Raw genomic sequence first — 17,852 nt, 5'->3', positions numbered from 1 at the left:
ATATCTATGCAACCAAAACACTGTTTTTAAGACCATCAATACTGGGATGGACATTGCCAGGGTACTTTATTCTATCTCATCTTGTGGTTGTATTTTCTCTCAATACTTCCACAGCAACCTGTGTTTTTGCACAGTTGCATCATCATCTCTAATGTTTTTAAGTAGGTTTTGTATCACCGTGGAGTTCATAGACACATCATTGTACATGGATCAGGGTTTCGAAAGCTTTAGACATCACTAAAGGAGTTAATCTGCATTTTCTTTGTTCAATAGGCTGAAGAGCAACATCTCAGAGGCCTCCCGCATTGATCATTACCAACATCAACTCAGAGACACAAACTCCATCAACAAAACACACTGCCATGACATTACCAGTAACAAGAGTGATGACAGTGGCTTGGACTGGTTCCACTCCATCACTTCATTACTGTCCCCAGATGATATAGCCTCGTCCATAACTACATCAGCTCTAGAAAACTTCAATAGAAAACCAAACTGCAGTTGGTCAGACATGTCTACAGCAACTAAACTGCCAAGCTCTCCAACTGAGAAGGACATTCTAAGTAACACTAGCCCATCATTAAACCACAATGTCGTTTCAAATCCGTTTGGAACAAGTACCTCTACTTCACAAGAAGAAAACATTGAAGAAAGAAGCTCCATAATCCAAAAGCAGATGATGCAGTCTGAAGGACAGAACGATAAAAAACATCCAGAGTCCTTGGGGGGGGTGTTTCAGAGAGTCTCAAATAATCTGAGACACAGAAGAAGGGACCTGGAGCTGAATCATCCGCATGGAGAGAGGGTGGTGTCTGGAGATGCAAGTAAAGATGTGACTGATGTTTTAGATTCCCACACTAGCAGCTTACTGTCTTCAGCTAAGAAGAGCCTCTCAAATAACCTAGTTCAGGGTAACTTGTCTCCTGGCAAAGAAACTAGATTTGAGAAGGAAGACAAGAAGGACCAGACTGAAACTAAGAACATCAGTACTGTACTAAAGGAAAAGATGGCAGCTGAAACAGGTAAAGAGCTGCATGCAAAATTGTCAAGCTTTATATTCAAACCAAGGAAGATGAGGCCTTCAGTCAACAACCATAGCCTTAACGCCAGCTCAGCCATCAGTGCAGAGTTCCAAACTCAATGTAACTCGGGCAGCAGAGATCCTCACACCTACACAGAAAACAGAATGAGTGAGCCGAAGCCAGTTAGTCATGATGACTCAGCTGACCCACCTACAGACATGGAGAGAAAGAAAAGGCAGAACCAGTACCTAAATCTTTCGGAAGGCGAAAACAGGACAATACAGGTGAGCTGTGTCAGTGAGGTGGGAGGAAAAAGATCTGAAGCCACATCTCAAGGAAAAACTGTGAGTCAAGAAGAAATACCCAGAGTCAACACCAGTGAGGAGACTAAAGTAAAGCCAAACACTATCGTCATTGATCCAGCACTTTACAAATCAGGCCACACTATGTCCACTGTGGCCTCTTCTACCCTGGCTAAACTCTCAAGATTCTCATTTCTCTGCACAGCTGAAGTCGAAACAGATCCTGCTACTGAAGTGGAAAAAAGGCCACTTCAAATTGATGGTACTAGACACTTAAGAGCTAATTCTAAAGATGCTCAAGAGCAAATTGTAATGAGCAAAGTAAAGAATACAGAGCTCACACCAGGACAGGGACATGAACAAGGGACAGAGTCACCAACTAAAACAATATCTAAATGCAAAGCACAGCCTTCTCATGCTTCAAACCAAAGAACAAGTGTAGACATGGCAAATGATGGTCCTGTTGCCCATCAAAGTGGCAATCTGAAGAAGAGAAAGTGTTTTGAGCTGGGCCCTCCACCAAGTAGTGTTCATGCTTCCAAGGGTCCGTTCTCTGGACTGTCTCTGTTTGACTCTGCTGAGTTAAGTAATGATGTTCTTGACACTGACTGGGACCAAGAGGTTTCAAAGAAAGCCAAAATGTGAAACCATGGGCTACTATGTATGTGGACAATAATGCAATCACGTTTTGCTGTGTGGCTCATCAATTCAATTTTTTTCCTGATGTCTGATTTAGTTACCTTCTGTAGTCTGGAAATAAACTTGTTCAATCATTCGAATAGTACAGGTGGAATTGTGTTTTCTTCTGCGTCCTCTTATAGTTGAAAAGGCTGGAGGGACTGAGCTATAATAGCAGTGAAGCTCAGGCAAATTAATTATCTGCGTGGTCACTAATAGGCGGACCGAGGTCAGAGTCCAGACCCAGATGCCGTTGTATCTGGACCCTGGATATAGCAGATAGATAATTGAGAATCATGACATTTTCACGGAGCGCTTCTGTTTTAACTGGCGCAGCTTTTCTAGACTTTACGGCACTCGTTCAGCGGTCCAGGAAACACACCAACCAGTTACTGAATATGCGTAGCAAGCCATCTCACGTGATGCTGCTTGTCCAATCATATGTGTGTATTCAGATGAGCATCGCCCTTGACTCGAGTGTGATATTCGCACACACGGGCGAGACAGGGAAAAAGTATGTGCGTCAGAGAAGTTATTGACTTGCTCGAAAAAGAGAAATGTGGAAAGTTTAACCAGAGCCTTTAACCAAGAATGGACAGACTCTTGTATGTTAATTATTCATACAACCAGTTCAAAACCAGTATGTCTCATATGTTCAAAGACAGAGAAAACTCTGCCTCCTATTTGTCAAGTAGCTTTCCATCCATTGTAATGCAGTAATGGTGAAGCCATACTGTTTTAGCTTATCTAAAAACGAAGAATGATCTATATAAGGGGTATTCAATTACTATTCAACGAGGTACAGTTTGAGAGAATTTCCTCATCAAAGGTCCGGAACATCACAATAATGTCTAATTTGTGCAATGATTTAGTCCCATATACTGTATATTGAAGTAGCCAACAGTTGTATTAATGTCTGTATGTAGTCAACAAGTGACAACATCGCAAGTTATACTGAGTTATTAATTTAGAAAAACAATATTGTGAAAAACTATGAATGAATTTTTGAATGGATGATTAAAAACACTAAACTAAAAACTTCAAAGTATATTTACTGAAATATTTTATTGTATTTATGTGTATATATTTATAATCCTGCTGAGCATGGATTCTAAGCGATGGGAGCAGCAAGAGGGGGGCGGGGCGGGAACAGCTGTTGACGCAAACAGGAAGTCCTCTGTAGGGTAGGCAGTCTCATTTCGGAGACCGCATGGTCTAGCCCAGTGGTTCTCAAACTTTTTCTGTCACGCCCCACTTTGGAGGAAGAAAAATGTTCATGCCCCACTGCCCCCACAAAATTGTAACAAAATGGTCCGTGTTGAATTTTTATTGAAACAACATTTTGTGACTGCTTTTTCAAATAATAGAACAAAGAAAATTACAATCACCTTTAAGTAAACTAGATTGCTCCATCAGACAAAAACAAATAAAATGTGTAATCACTTTGTAGAACAATGCAAATAAAGTTATATCTGTGCAAAAAATAACTACAATTTGGCAAAAAATTGCTGATTGCAATTGGCTGCAATTAACCTGTTTTGCACTAAACATCTTTTCAAGATAACAATAAAGTGCAACCTCGGTTCGTCTCGGATGCATCGCTTGCGGTTGCTTTTCTGTTCCCGCCAAATGTCTCTTCGTTTGGAACACTAAGCCACACATGTGAGTCGCCAAGGGTCATGGCCGTCGCGCATGCGCAAGCGTAACCTGTTAACGGCGTAACGTAAACATTTACACGAAAGTACAGGCATTTCGCCATGTATTTATTAATTACTTTAAAAAAAATATATATATATATATATTTTTTTTTTTAAATACAAAAATTCTGCATTTCCCCCTGCGCCCCACCTGTAATACCACAGTTTGAGAACCACTGGTCTAGCCTTTGCGGTCCTCAAAGGACCCGACCCACGTAGACCGCGAAGGCTGGGTCCTCCGAAGGATGCAGACCCTGAATTGGGACACAGCCTACTCCTCAACTTTAAGCTTCACTTCCCTGTCGGGCTTGGGCGCGGATGTGTCGGTGAAAAAACGATGCGACGGTGTCATATTCATGTGTCATATCAATGTGTCATAGCCATGTCCTTCTTCCCTTCCCTGTTAAAAAATCCAAAATAAGTCCAGACGTCTGATATAAACGCGGACGGTGCATTTCTGATTTCTTTCTCCGATGTCTCTCTTTGTTTTGACCAACTTCCTACCAATCACGCTGACCTCACCAGAAAACAACTCAGCACCATCTAGTGGACTGAAAAAGCAATTGATTTGATTTTTCTAGTAATTCTTTATTTTTCTTTAAAAAAAAATTAAAATAGTTTATATAATAAAAGATTGATACTTTGCGTCCGTGTATCGATACAATATCGCCACGCAAAATATCGCGATACTATGCTGTATCGATTTTTACCCCCACCCCTATGAGATAGACTGGGAAATGTAGAGTTGATAAATCTTACCCAAGATGTAACGCAATAACAATATAACTAATATGAACTCTGAGATATGAAGTCAGGTTGATAGTTGGGCAATAACCTGAAATTCAGTGAGGGTTCCGGGACAGAGGATTTCGTATGTGTACAAATTGTAAAGCCCTCTGAGGCAAATTTGTGATTTTGGGCTCTACAAAAATCAATTACATTGAATTGAAATTTACCTTAATGGCATCATGGGTTGTTGGCTATAAATAATTGAGCAATTCCAGCTGGTCCAATGTCTTTGTTTTGAAATATTCATGGTAAATGAAGAGGAATTAAGTGAGGTTCTCATGTAGATTTTACTTCCTGTGAAAATGAATTTGCGGTAGTGTCAAGTAATGAGGCAAACTCGCAGGAAACAGTCTCTTAACTTAAAGGCTCGTGGCCCAGAAGACCTTCTCTTAACATAATGGCTTAGTATAAAGGCTTTTGGTGCAGGAGACAGTCTCTTTACTTAAACGCTTGAGTCCAAGTAGGCAGTCTGTCAACTTAAAGGCTTATGTTCCAGAAGACAGTATTTTACCTTAAATGCTCGTGTCCCAGGTCTGTCTCTATGTGGCTCCTGTATTAAACATTTGGACACACTTAACAGCAAAGCCAAAGAATGTTTTACTTATTTACAATCAATATTTAAATGTAATAACAGTGATTTACGTCTGTGTTAGATAGCAATGGAAAGAGTGTGATCATTTTCTGGCTGCACATTGCAGCCAACAGAAATTCTTGTGTCTCAAGCGTGTAGAAGTACGGTGGTCTTCAGGTGACGTAAAAAGTGAAAGCTCTTTCTCGAGCCAGTGTTTGGTTTGTCCGTTCTTGGCTACTGTAGGAACATGGCAGTGCAATGTGGTGGACTACATGAAGAGGACCTGTTCCCTATGTAAATATGAAATGTTCATTCTAAGTCATTACACACTTACTTATTTTATATTCTATTACTGCCAATATATCCCCCTAAATGCTACACACTGAGCCTTTTTAAAACCAAACAATATAAATTAAGTTGCACTTCTCCTTGTAGAATAGCTTTCTGTGTCTTTAAGACATTTTTGGGGAGTTTTGAATGTAAGAAAGCAGCATATGGTCATCATCCAACTAAGCTTCCTAAGGGGCACGCCCAACATGCATGTAAGGAGGAAGTGTGTCAAAGTGACCCTGAGCCAGAGCTCCAGCCACAATATGCAGAGATTACCTAAGAAATGACCTAGAAATTCTGTGCTTTGGTTAGCCATTAACTCAACAGATGCACATCGATCCAATTTACATTCAAAATCTAGACAACTCTTTTTTTTACTTAAGTTTCAACTCCACATTTAGTATTCTTGAATCAGATAATGTCATGTTCATATCAACCACAGAATATAGAATTTGACACATAGGGTTTAATACAATCCTAAAACATATGATGTATTACTGTTGGTACAGTATACAAGAAACATGTAGTACTTAACTCAATATTTATGTGTAACAACCTTGAAGCGAGGCGAGAGCAAGGTCCCTCACGGACTGACTCAGCTGAACAGCTCTGCTCACAGTCCTTCAGCAAAGTTGAACTCCCTCAGTTCAATTGTGGTTTGGTTTGTTGAGCCACTGCTCTTTCACTTCTCCTTCATCTTTGAGATCATCAGGTGGAACATCTCCATGATGTTGAGCATCACAGAGAGGACGGCCATCGCCAACATAAAGACAATGAAGATATTTTTCTCTGTGGGACGACTTATGAAGCAGTCTACCGGGGCCGTCCAGGGGTAGTCGGGAAATGAAATCTTACTGGGCATCAGTATGAAGCCATACAGGAAGTACTGGCCTACAATGAATGCCACTTCCAGCAAGATCTTGACTAGCAGCTGCGTCATGTAGCTGACCAGCAGGATGCCCTTGAGCTCTACTTTGCCATGGTCATCTGAATATTTTGGAGCTTTAATCTTCCCATTTTTACCCAGTTTCTGCTCCAAGCGTCTCCTCAGCTTGTTTTCTCTGCGAATCACGAACAGGACATGGTCCAGATACATGAGTGTTGGAGTGGACACCATGAGGATTTGGAGGACCCAGAAGCGTGTGTGAGACATGGGAAAGGATCGATCATAGCAGGCGTTCCTGCAGCCAGGGCTTTTGGTGTTACAGTCCATGTTTTCCTGTTCATCTCCCCATATTTCATCTACACCAGCAGCTAGGATGAAGATCCTGAAGAGGAAGAGAACACTCATCCAGACCTTCCCCACAACAGTGGAGTGTGACTGCACCTTTCCAACAAATCAGAAAGGAAGGACCACTGCCCCATGATGACTACGAGAGAGAAGACAAAGAGACAGATGATGATGAAGAGCAATGGTTTCATGTCAAGTCGGCATGAACCAACCTTACTTGTGTAGAATATTTCATACACACAACAGTTCAAAGAGGATTTTGAGACAAGACATGGCAGAATTACAACACAAATGATACATGCAATACAGTCCACACTTACCAACTTGTCTTTCTATAAACAGGTGAGTCAATGTAACTGTAGGTTTCACACAGTCTTGCTATTCCATCAGGAAGGACGTGCAAATTAGTTTGGACAAGATATTTTCATTAATTGATAAGTTATGGACAAAAGAAGAAATTGATATAGTCGGTCATATTGTAGAAACATGTATTACTGATGCCAATTGTGATTTTAAAGAAAGGCTTTTGGAATGCGATTCTCTCAATCAGGAAATTTGAATGTGCTTGTTTTTAGTCTTATAAATGAAAGCAGCAGTACCTCTGAATATAGTCCAACAAAAATCCTGTTCCAGAAGTTTGCTCGATAAATAGAAAACAAAAAAGGTCAAATAGGTTACAAGAGACCACAAAAGACACAGAAAAAGATTCTATGTATGCGTTTCATTTCCATTCTGTTGTGAGAGGGGAGAGGGCAACTGCTTTGGTCCAGGTTCACTTCCAGTCAGCTACTGCATTAACAGACATTGCAACAGGAAATACAAAGGGCCCGTGTATTGGATGGACTAAATAGGATAGGATGATTCTATATGCAATTCGTCATTTGCATATGATTCGAAATGTATTTTTCCATGCCAGAGTATATTTTTATTCTCTAAACATTCTGAAACCAGCGCAAGACTCCTGAAGGCTGTGAAATATAAGCAAATAACTACATTTCTCCATCATGTTTTTAACATTTTAACCTGTCAATAATTAATATGGCATTTGAACAATATTAACACTAACTTGATATCAACAAAACTGTTCCTACCTCAGAAATGACTACTGTCTTGTTCAGTCAGCCCCTGCACAGTGACTGGGATTCTCTCACTTCCCTCTTATATTTCAGCTGACATTGCAAAATCATTAGAATCCTCCTAAGCCACACTAACCCGCCCAGACTCCGTGACATGACTGCGTCACCCTGTAGTGTTGAAATGGACTGATGTTGACAAATGACACCCCAGTGCTGACACCAAATCAGCTGTTCCATGAATAACCCTCACTCCTCAATTACCCTTTAGCAACACTGAAGTTCAAGCTGCTACGAAACACTGTAGCCGAGGCTGGATGCATCAGTCGCAGACGGGGGCCCTGAAAGCTCCATACCTGCTGTTCATCAACTGGTTTGTTCAATTAAAATGAAATTTTGTTTGTGTATGTACCATTAAAACATGTCAACTGACATTATAGAGTCCTAAATGTAGGTCTTTGTCTTAAAGAGGGTCTTTTTCTCCAGGAAATGTGTAGTATAAGTTTTAAACTAAATTAAATTAAAGCAAACTTGTTCCGATATGAAGATCCAAGAAGAGAGGATGTTGTATGCTGTACAGATTATAAAGTCCCTGAGGCTATACAAATAAATGTGGAGTGGTAGCCAGTGAATTTGTGAGCAGATGATGACAAGGATGAAGAGAAATAGATACCCATTTTTAATTACGACTCTCTGGGAGCAGTGGCTGCTACTTCTGTAAGGAACAGTGTGTGGATGCAGAGTCGGAGCCAGATAATGTCAAAATCGCATGAATTCCTGTGACTACATAGGACTACCACTACATGTATGTATGACTTTGTACATATCTGTGTCACATATGTACAAAATAAATCGGATTTGGGCCACTTCTGCCTGCAGTTTCATCGTGACCTGTAGTGTTCTGCCTCTATGAAATGAACATAGGTGTACAGTCTGGGTATAAGGCTTGTGACATACCCGTCAATCAAAGTGGGAGGAAAGGCAAAATATGACTTACAGAGATAATTAATGATAGAACAATGTGGTGTTAAGGGTCATCAATCCTTTATGGGAACTCGGCATGACTCATCAAAAATGATCACGAGTTTGACTGAGTGAAACGAGAAGCTGTGAGCAGCAGACTGAAGTGTACGGGAGTCAGTCAGACCAAACCAATATGCCTCAACAGCATTAAAGTCTCATTCTGGTCACTGTCTTACACACTCTTCTGTGATGGAATTTTTAATATCTGAAGCCTGACAGGTGAGTACATGTATGTTTCTCTCTGTCCTCGGTTGCTCTCCCAGAGGTTTCTTACTTTTTTTCCCGTTAATGTTTTGTTTTTGTTGAGGATGTCGTATGCGGTACATAGCCCTCTGAGGCTAATTTGTGTTTTGTGATATTGGGCTATACAAATAAAATGTAATTTAATTAATGTTTCTGCAAGCTATTGTGTCACAGGAGGTATTCAGTGTTTCTATAAGACAAACCAGTCGCAATTCTTACTTACTAGTTCAAGTTTTTACTTCATTTTATGTATGTATATGTCAGTAGATTGTACTGTTTAGAAAGCAAAAGTTTTTGATATCTGGGCCTTTATTATTCAAACTGATAAAAGTGAAATTTCAAATAACCACCAAGCCATGCACTTCTACATTAAACAGAAGGGTTGCCAAGCAACACACAGACACAGTGGAAAGTATGCTTACAGATTGGGGTGATTATTAACATCTATTTGGATTTTATCATTAATTGTGCAGTTATTGAAGTGGTATTCAATCATGTTGGCACTTGTCTTTGCTGGTATATAGGGCTGTTTGTCTCAGATGGACAGGTGCGTTATATTTGTGCAGTGCCAGAAGCTCCAGCTTCTTCTCTGCTTACCTGCTATAACCATTCCCTTTTTTCACAGTGCATAAAACCATAAGAGAGCCTGGTTCAGCTCCATTTAGGTGATTGTTTTAAAATCTTTGTCGGCACACCAGGTCTGAAATCAGTGAACCACATAGTCTATTTAACGGTCCTGCTTAGTTTCTTCACTTTTCCAGCTTTTCAATTTCTTTTTTATCTTCATCCTCTATGTTGTCCATCTCTTCCATGCTTTGCGCACCCAGTGAATCCAAATTCACAACAAATCTGACATTTTGTGACAATCTGTTTGACGCAGTCCGTATTATACAACAGCCTCGACTCAATCATAATCAAGGACCGGGACTTACGTAGATGGACAGAAACAAAGCCAAGCACACATGTTTTGGATTAACTGTACAATATATCATGGATCACAATGTATCATTCAACATGGTGATCTACAGGAGGAGCTCTTGTGCTGTACTACGATTCTAGGCATTACCTATTTGTCACCCTCATCTAGCAGCAGCACATTTCCTCCATGTTTCACTTAGTTTTCTTATTATCATGAAAAAACAAAATCATATAGGGTTTTTCATTTTTTAAATGTATTTTATTGCAAGACAAGAGACAATACATAAACATAACAAGAACAGTGAGATACAAGCCAGCAAACATCATATAGACAGTGTATGGGAGAACTGTGTGATTTCGGAGTGTGTTTGTGTGTTTGCCTGAGCCTTTTGAAATGAAAGAAAATACCATAAGAAAGTACATAAATGAAAGGGAAAATTGCATAAATTGCAAAATAATAACCTCTGTAAAAAAAAAAGTCAGGGGCAGTATCGCCCCGTCCACTACCATGCCAGCAAAGCACGACCAGGGCACCGTCAGGGAGCTCCAGAACAGGACACTAGGATCAGTCAGGCTGGGTCAACAGAGTTAAATATTATTTAATTAATTTACTTCTTGTTTTTTAAATTGGTTTTATTTTATTTCATGCGACACTCTATTTAAATTTCTCTGGATTTAATGAGGTCTTATCGATATCGGAATTGGACACCTTGATAAATAAAAGATTAGAGTATTATGCTTTATCTCTGTACTGGTCTCATTACCTTTTCAATCCACAACTGTAAGTTTGATGTCTGTGTTTCTCCTCTACTTCAGACAGTAGCCTACAGCCATGGGGGACTGGTCTTACATGTCGTCACTGCTAGACAAAGTCCAGTCTCACTCCACCGTGGTGGGGAAGATCTGGATGAGCATCCTCTTCCTGTTCAGGATCTTTGTCCTGGGTGCTGCTGCAGACAAAGTCTGGGAAGACGAAGTGTCAGAGTTCTACTGTGACACCCAGGAACCAGGATGTAAACATGCCTGCTACAACTGGATGTTCCCAATATCCTATATTCACTACTGGGTTCTGCAGATCACCTTTGTGTCAACGCCCACCCTAGTCTCCCTGGGCCATGCTGTACACATCATCCACAAAGAGAAGAAGATGCTGGAGAGGCTATGGGACAGCACTCATGGAACTGTACAGAGGAAGCCCAAGTATACAGATGACAGAGGGAAGGTGAAGATAACAGGCATCCTCTTCTGCACTTACATGACCCAGCTGGTCTTCAAGATCATCCTGGAAGTGGGATTCAGTGTGGGCCAGTTCTACATCTTTGGCCCTGTGTTCATGGTCCCCTACTTCCACTGTACCATGTCTCCACCTTGTGCCCGTTGCCTCTAACAGGCCTCTGCAATGATGACAAACACATCGACTCTGTTAGTAAAGAGAAGGACACCTGATACATCTCAATCATTATTGTGCTTCAAATCCAAAACACATATTTGTCCTCACCTTACCTATAGTGTTTTTTATCAGTCTAGATTAGTGCTGCAACGGATCATAAAACTCACGGTTCAGATCGTATCATCGATCAGAGTCACTGGTCTGATCAGCACCAAAGAGAAAAGGGAGCAAATATAACTTTTAGAGATCCCTGATCAAGTTTTTTTGCCGCCTATACTAATTGCTGATATTTGATTATCTATATTGGCAGATACAGATCCCTTTCTTGTTTGGTTATTGCAGCTGGTCTACAAGCCTCCAGACAATTTTTGGCACAAACAGCACACCCAAGCTGATCCCACAAGTGTTCAATGGGGTTGAGGTCAGGACTGCTGGCAGGCCATTCCATTCTCTCCACTCCCACATTCTGGAGGCCGCCTCTGATGAACTGCTCTGTTTGCATTGGCAGAGAAGATTTGGCAAATTTTTCATGGGCGCAACCCACAGACTCAGCTCTGCTGCTCATCCCACAAATACATGTTCCTTACAAATGTGGCCCCATTTAAAAGGGAAATAAACAGGCTTTCCAACGGTATTGTCAGGATCCAGGATCCCTGTCTGACCCGGTGTGTGTTTCCCCTGATCTCCTCTCCTCATGTGTCCTGTCATTCCCCTGTTTGTTGTGGTGTGCCATGTGCTCTGTTTGTCCTCTGCCTCCAGACACCTCCCATGGCCGCACCCTTAATTGTGCACAGCTGAGGACACTCAAGCCGATCACCTCCTGCAGCCTGACACACCAGACTCAGGGCCCACTAATGAGTCTCATGTCACTACATAAGCTCTGGCCCTGCAGTCTGGGGTTGTCAGGTCGTACCGTCTTTCACCCGCTGAAACCCCGTGGCATCCTCTGCCCTCCTTGTGTTTGTGGATTACACTCCGCCGCTCTGCCCTCCTTGTGGTCCACGGATTGCACTCCGCTGCTCTACCCGCCGTGTGTTAAACGGACTACACTCGCCGTCAAGCTGCCAGGCCTCCGGTGTCGAGCCACGGGACTCACACCGTCGATCTGCCACTCGGGTGTCGGACCACGGGCTCCACACCTGCACGCACAGCCTAAATAAAACCTGATTAATATTCACTTCTGTCTCCTGTGGTCTTGCGTTTGGGTCCTATCTGTGAACTCCCGTGACAGGTATAAGATTTATTGCCAAGAAGCATTGTTACAACAAAGAAATAATCTACAAATCACTAATTTCCTTACTTTTTGTGCTGTGTTTATATAGATATATATTGTATCCCCCTTTGTGGTGATAGGGACGGCCCACATTTCCAATCATGCCTGCCTAATGCCTAGTGCTGGTATGAGTAATTTGTTAAGTTTGCTGTTTTATGTTCAAAAATGCAACTAATAATTTTGTTAGGGTCTTTGTAATGTCTAATGTGTCTGTTCAGAACATGGTGTCTTATATTAGTAATTGTCATTTTTGTACTGGTTAAAGTTGTAACCATGTGTTAGGTGGCTGTTACATTTCTTAAAAGAAGCTATACTGCACAGTATAATTAATATTCAATGCTGCATTACTTAATTTTCAAGACATAACTGAAAAAATTGAGATATATATTTAATACTTTAGTATAATCTTTCATTGGGATCAATTTAATTTAATATATCAGCTTATCAGATGCAATGGATTGCAGGGTCAATAATAGACTAGAGTGAAAAAATGTTTAGTCATTGTTTTGGTGAAGGTTGTTGCAGTCACCCCATACATGAACTATGAGATGTTTGTACTGCCATTTTGAGTTACATTTTGCTGCAATAAATGCCCCTTTACCAAAAGGACTCATCATTATCCATTAGTTTACCAATTAACTCATCATTCTAACATAATTTAAATATATGTCTTAATTATTTGTAAATTATTTATAAACCAGTTGCTTTATAGTAACCCTAACCCTCTTGTTATAAATAGATGACAGTAGCAATTCTCAAATGCAGTGGTGGAATGTAATAAAGCACATTTACTCAAGTATTGCACTTAATACCCTATACTTTCAAAAAAAAAACTACGAGTAGAGTTTGGATGTAGTGGGCGGGGCATACGCTGCTGAATGAGCCAGGAGTTTCTATTGGTGGGTTTGACTTGGCTCTTGGTATCTGCTTCCACTGTAAACACTGACAGGAGGTAAGTTGACATTATACTGCTCTGTTTTGTCAAAATTATTTTAAATGTAGCAGCACTTCACTTTGTTCTCATGTTGTTAGTGTCATGGAGTCTCTTTTTTTAAAGACCGACATGGAAGGCTGCTGCTGACATGAAGCCCCACTGTGGGCTAACGTTACATGCACCTGAGGCATGACTATGTTAGCTAAGGTTAGCTACACATGTATGACACAATTTAAAATAAATCATATGAGCTTGGTTCTCTCCGACCGAGGTAGGTACAGTTAGCGAGGTTACAACCATGTTACTGTCTTGTAATAAACTTGATGAAGATAAGTTAAAGTTGAAATGAGCCATTAAATCCTGAAAACTCTTAACTAGCAAGCTAAAGACACCTCTGGTCGCGAGTCATAAGATAAGTCAGCCACCAAAATCTTTCCGTCGGCACTGACGTTTCATAAAGTCGGAGGCTACTATCAGACGTTCAACGTCCCTTGATGACAGTACAGGAAATTTAAATTCTGTCTCACTCTGACATCCTTGTCGATGTACCCAAAGCTTAATTATGTTGACGTCGGCATAGCTATTGATAGCCTTGCCGCCATCGCCAGTCTGACTAACCAATTACAGAAATTATTATCTCATTTGATATTAACCACAATCATGTTAAATTAGCATCAGTTGCTATCATTAGCCGTTTTCTCCTGGCATCGATATGATTGGCAGAGATGTTGGGGTATTTCTTTACTATGATCTACTTCAGACAGTCTAAAATGACAATATTTTTGTCAGTAAATACCAATATTAGGGTTAATTTACAGAGGCAGGGTCCTATGTCTCCCAGGAGGAGGGACTTAATACACATTTGGTAAACAGTTTTCATCCACTGCAGCACGTCCTTATTATTTGCCGAGGGAGTTCTCGTCCGCCATTGTTGTGGCTGTGTACGTCCTGCCATCAGCTGACGCTGAGGTAGCAGTGGACACAATCCACTCCACTGTGTCTGGACTGCTGTCAACATCCTGGTGCGTTTTTGGCAATTACTGGAGACTTTAACCACACCACTCTGGACTCTGGACTGGCCCTGTCGACTTTTCACCAGTATGTTGACTGCCCCACACGAAACAATAAAACTCTGGACCTACTGTATGCTAATGCAAAGGATGTATACAGTGCCACTGCCCTTCCCCCCCTTGGCAGGTCTGATTACAACCTGATCCTGTTGACACCCAGGTATGTTCCTCTGGTGCAGAGGCTGCCTGTGACCACCAGGGCTGTGAGGAGGTGGTCTCAGGAGGCTAATGATGCCCTGCAGGACTGCTTTGAGTCAACGGATTGGGATGTGCTGTGTGGACCACATGGGGAGGACATCAACAGCATGACGGACTGTATCACAGAACACATCAAATTCTGTGAACAAACTACGATTCCATCCCGGACTGTACACTGCTACCCCAACAATAAGCCATGGATCACCAGTGACCTGAAAGTTATTCTTAACAAGAAGAAAGCAGCTTTCAGGTCTGGGGACAGGGACGAGCTCAGGAGAGTCCAGTGCGACCTGAAGGTGAAGCGCAGGGAGTGCAAGGACACCTACAGGAGGAAGCTGGAGGCCAAACTCCAGCAGAACAACGTGAAGGAGGTGTGGACAGGGATGAAGCAGATTACTGGCTTCAAGGTTGGAGGGAGACAACCAGGGTGCTGGAAAGGGCCAACGAGCTAAACTCTTTCTTCAATAGGTTTAGCTCAGAGCCCTCATCTGTCTCCTCCACACACCACACCTCCCAAACAACTCCCCCTCTGTCCCCCCTGGTGAGCTACATGGACTCAGAGCCCTCCACTTCAAAGGGCTCTGCCACCACCGACACTAGAACCCCCCTCCCCCCCTTTCTGTGACGACTGGCCAGGTTAGGAGACAGCTGGAGAGACTCCACCAAGGCAAGGCTGCAGGACCTGATGGCATCAGCCCCAGGGTCTTGAAGCCCTGCGCCATCGGATGTCTGATGTCCTGCAACACCGCTACAACCTGAGCCTGAAGCAGGAGGAAGTCCCGGTGCTGTGGAAGACGTCGTGCCTGGTTCCTGTATCCAAGAAGACGACACCATCTGGCCTCAGCAACTACCGACCAGTTGCCCTCACATCTCATGTGATGAAGGTGCTGGAGAGGCTGGTCTTGGCCCACCTCCGACCGCAGGTAAAATCATCAGTGGACCCTCTGCAATTTGCATACCAGCCCTGTGTGGGAGTGGACGACGCCATCATCTACCTGCTGCAATGAGCTCAGTCGCACCTGGATGGAACCGGTGGCTCTATGATTATCACTTTCTTTGATTTCTCCAGTGCATTCAACACCATCCAACCACTGCTGCTGAGTGAGAAGCTGCGGGAGGTGGGGGTTAACGCGTCCACCGTCTCCTGGATCACTGACTACCTCACAGGCAGACCACAGTTTGGCCGACTGGGCCGTGTGCTGTCTGATACGGTGGTCAGTGATACTGGAGCCCCACTGGGAACTGTTCTGTCTCCCTTCCTGCTCACCTTGTACACCACTGACTTCCAGTACATCTCGGGGTCATGCCATCTGCAGAAGTTCTCTGATGACTCTGCAGTGGTCGGGTGTATAAGGGACGGACGGGAGGAGGAGTACAGGGCAGTAGTGGAGGACTTTGTGGAGTGGGCCGGTAGAAATCACCTGCTTCTGAACCAGAGAGATGGTGGTCGACTTCAGGAGGAAGACGATGGCTCCACAACTGCTGAGAGTTCTGGGAGAGGATGTGAACATGGTGGAGGAGTACAAGTTCCTGGGTGTCTCCATCGACAGCAGACTGAACTGGAAGAACAACATCAACGCTGTGTACAATATCCTTCAGAAATCTCAAATCCATCTCCCCACAACTCTTTCAGCCTCTCTTGCCAGTACCATGTCTGCCTCCCGTGCCCCGCTGTCTGATAATCCCTCCGATCTTGTAGACCAGCGGTTCCCAAACTTTTTAGGCCACGCACCCCCTTCTACATCCCGACCGGGTTCACGCACCCCCAACCCCCCCCCCCCCCCCCACATACACACACCTTAAAAAAAAAAAGCAACAGAGCCGCATACAAATCGGACGAATGAGAGAACAGTTTGCTCACGCGTGGCGTTTGTTTACAAGATAAAAAACACAAAAACTCTTCCTGCACCGTGCCTTCGAAAAGGTAACGGACGTAACGTTACGAAGGTAACGGACGATTGGCCAGATTGGCCACATCTGTAGGCTCGTCTACTTGCAGAGCGTAAAACTCACTCTTCTTCACGCGACCGACCAATGTAGCCAGGATGTCTTCGGACAAAGCATCGATGCGCGCGACAGTGTTGTTGGACACCGGGATCACGTCCAACTTTTTCGCTTCTCTCTCTCCAATCATACATTCCACCATCTCTTTAACATTTTTCCCTCTCCACTACCGCCTCTCCTTCTCCCTATTACGCGGTCAGAATACTACCACAACACGCCGCCTGTCTTCGGCAGAAATGCGCTCATCCACGCACGGGAACAACACCGAGTTGTAATATATACCTCCATAACACCCCGCCACTCTCGGCTCATACCTCCCCAGCAACGAGGCACATCACCCGGTCACAATACCTCCAGAATGTCCCCCGGGTGAAATCCGGGACTTGGTTTTATGGTTCCGAGTGGCGGCGCTCACTCGTTGGCGCTGGGTCTCCAGCCGCCCCCGCCGTGAGGCACCCGATCATCAGGTCTGTCAGCCCTCGGAACAGGCCGCGGGTCAATAACTTGTGGGTGGCGGGGTAGAGGCGAGGCAGATCACAGAAAAATAATAAAGACTAGAGTATGGCAAAGATATGTTGATGAGAAGCGTATTTGTACGTCAAACACAAACGTAATCAGGGAGAAAATACGTTCGTGGTAAAACGTAATTGAGAATGCATTTTAGTTTTGGGGGAACGTAATTTTTTGGAGACAGGACTGCACCGCCATTACATTTTTCCTCTCGCGCACCCCCTAGAGGCAGCTCGCGCACCCCCAGGGGTGCGCGCACCCCACTTTGGGAATCCCTGTTGTAGACTACTACAATAACACACTCTCCTCCTGTCTGGATCAGCTGGCTCCCATCAAAACCAAAACTGTCTCATTCACACACTCAGCCCCCTGGTACACTCCCGAACTCCACCAGATGAAATCTCGAAAGCGCCAGCTTGAAAGACTCTGCAAGAAAAGCGGTTTAACAGTCCATCTCCAAGCCCTCTCCGACTACCTTCAACAGTACAAAGACGCTCTCATCTCAGCCCGGTCCACCTACTACTCACACCTCATACACTCTGGCTCTTCTAACCCAAAGGCTCTGTTCTCTACAATAAACAACCTTCTCAAACCCA

General features: G+C 43.2%; 2 protein-coding genes and 1 pseudogene across 3 annotated transcripts in view; 2 read left to right on the top strand and 1 right to left on the bottom strand.

Moving 5' to 3' along the window:
• The window catches only part of mcm9 (minichromosome maintenance 9 homologous recombination repair factor), a 35,238-nt gene extending 32,342 nt beyond the window's left edge, over positions 1-2,896 (top strand). Inside the window, exon 15 of the mRNA XM_079290331.1 lies at positions 274-2,896. Within this exon, the coding sequence (XP_079146457.1) occupies positions 274-1,969 (1,696 nt within the window). The 3' untranslated portion in view covers positions 1,970-2,896. The remainder of the gene's footprint in view (positions 1-273) is intronic.
• A 3,017-nt stretch (positions 2,897-5,913) lies between these two features.
• LOC306793634 (gap junction Cx32.2 protein-like) lies at positions 5,914-6,754 on the bottom strand (annotated as a pseudogene). The gene has a single exon. The product of its transcript is annotated as a gap junction Cx32.2 protein-like (transcript).
• A 2,094-nt stretch (positions 6,755-8,848) lies between these two features.
• Positions 8,849-11,574, top strand: LOC306793779 (gap junction Cx32.2 protein-like). The gene is made up of 2 exons (XM_079291545.1): positions 8,849-8,935; positions 10,694-11,574. Exon 2 carries the CDS (start codon positions 10,710-10,712, stop codon positions 11,262-11,264), a length of 555 nt encoding a protein of 184 aa, XP_079147671.1. The 5' UTR covers positions 8,849-8,935; positions 10,694-10,709; the 3' UTR covers positions 11,265-11,574.
• The last annotated feature ends 6,278 nt before the right edge of the window (positions 11,575-17,852 follow it).

This window comes from Melanostigma gelatinosum (assembly GCF_949748355.1).
Source record: "Melanostigma gelatinosum genome assembly, chromosome: 19".
Taxonomy (NCBI): Eukaryota; Metazoa; Chordata; class Actinopteri; order Perciformes; family Zoarcidae; genus Melanostigma; species Melanostigma gelatinosum.
This window is presented reverse-complemented; position numbering and strand designations above follow the sequence as displayed.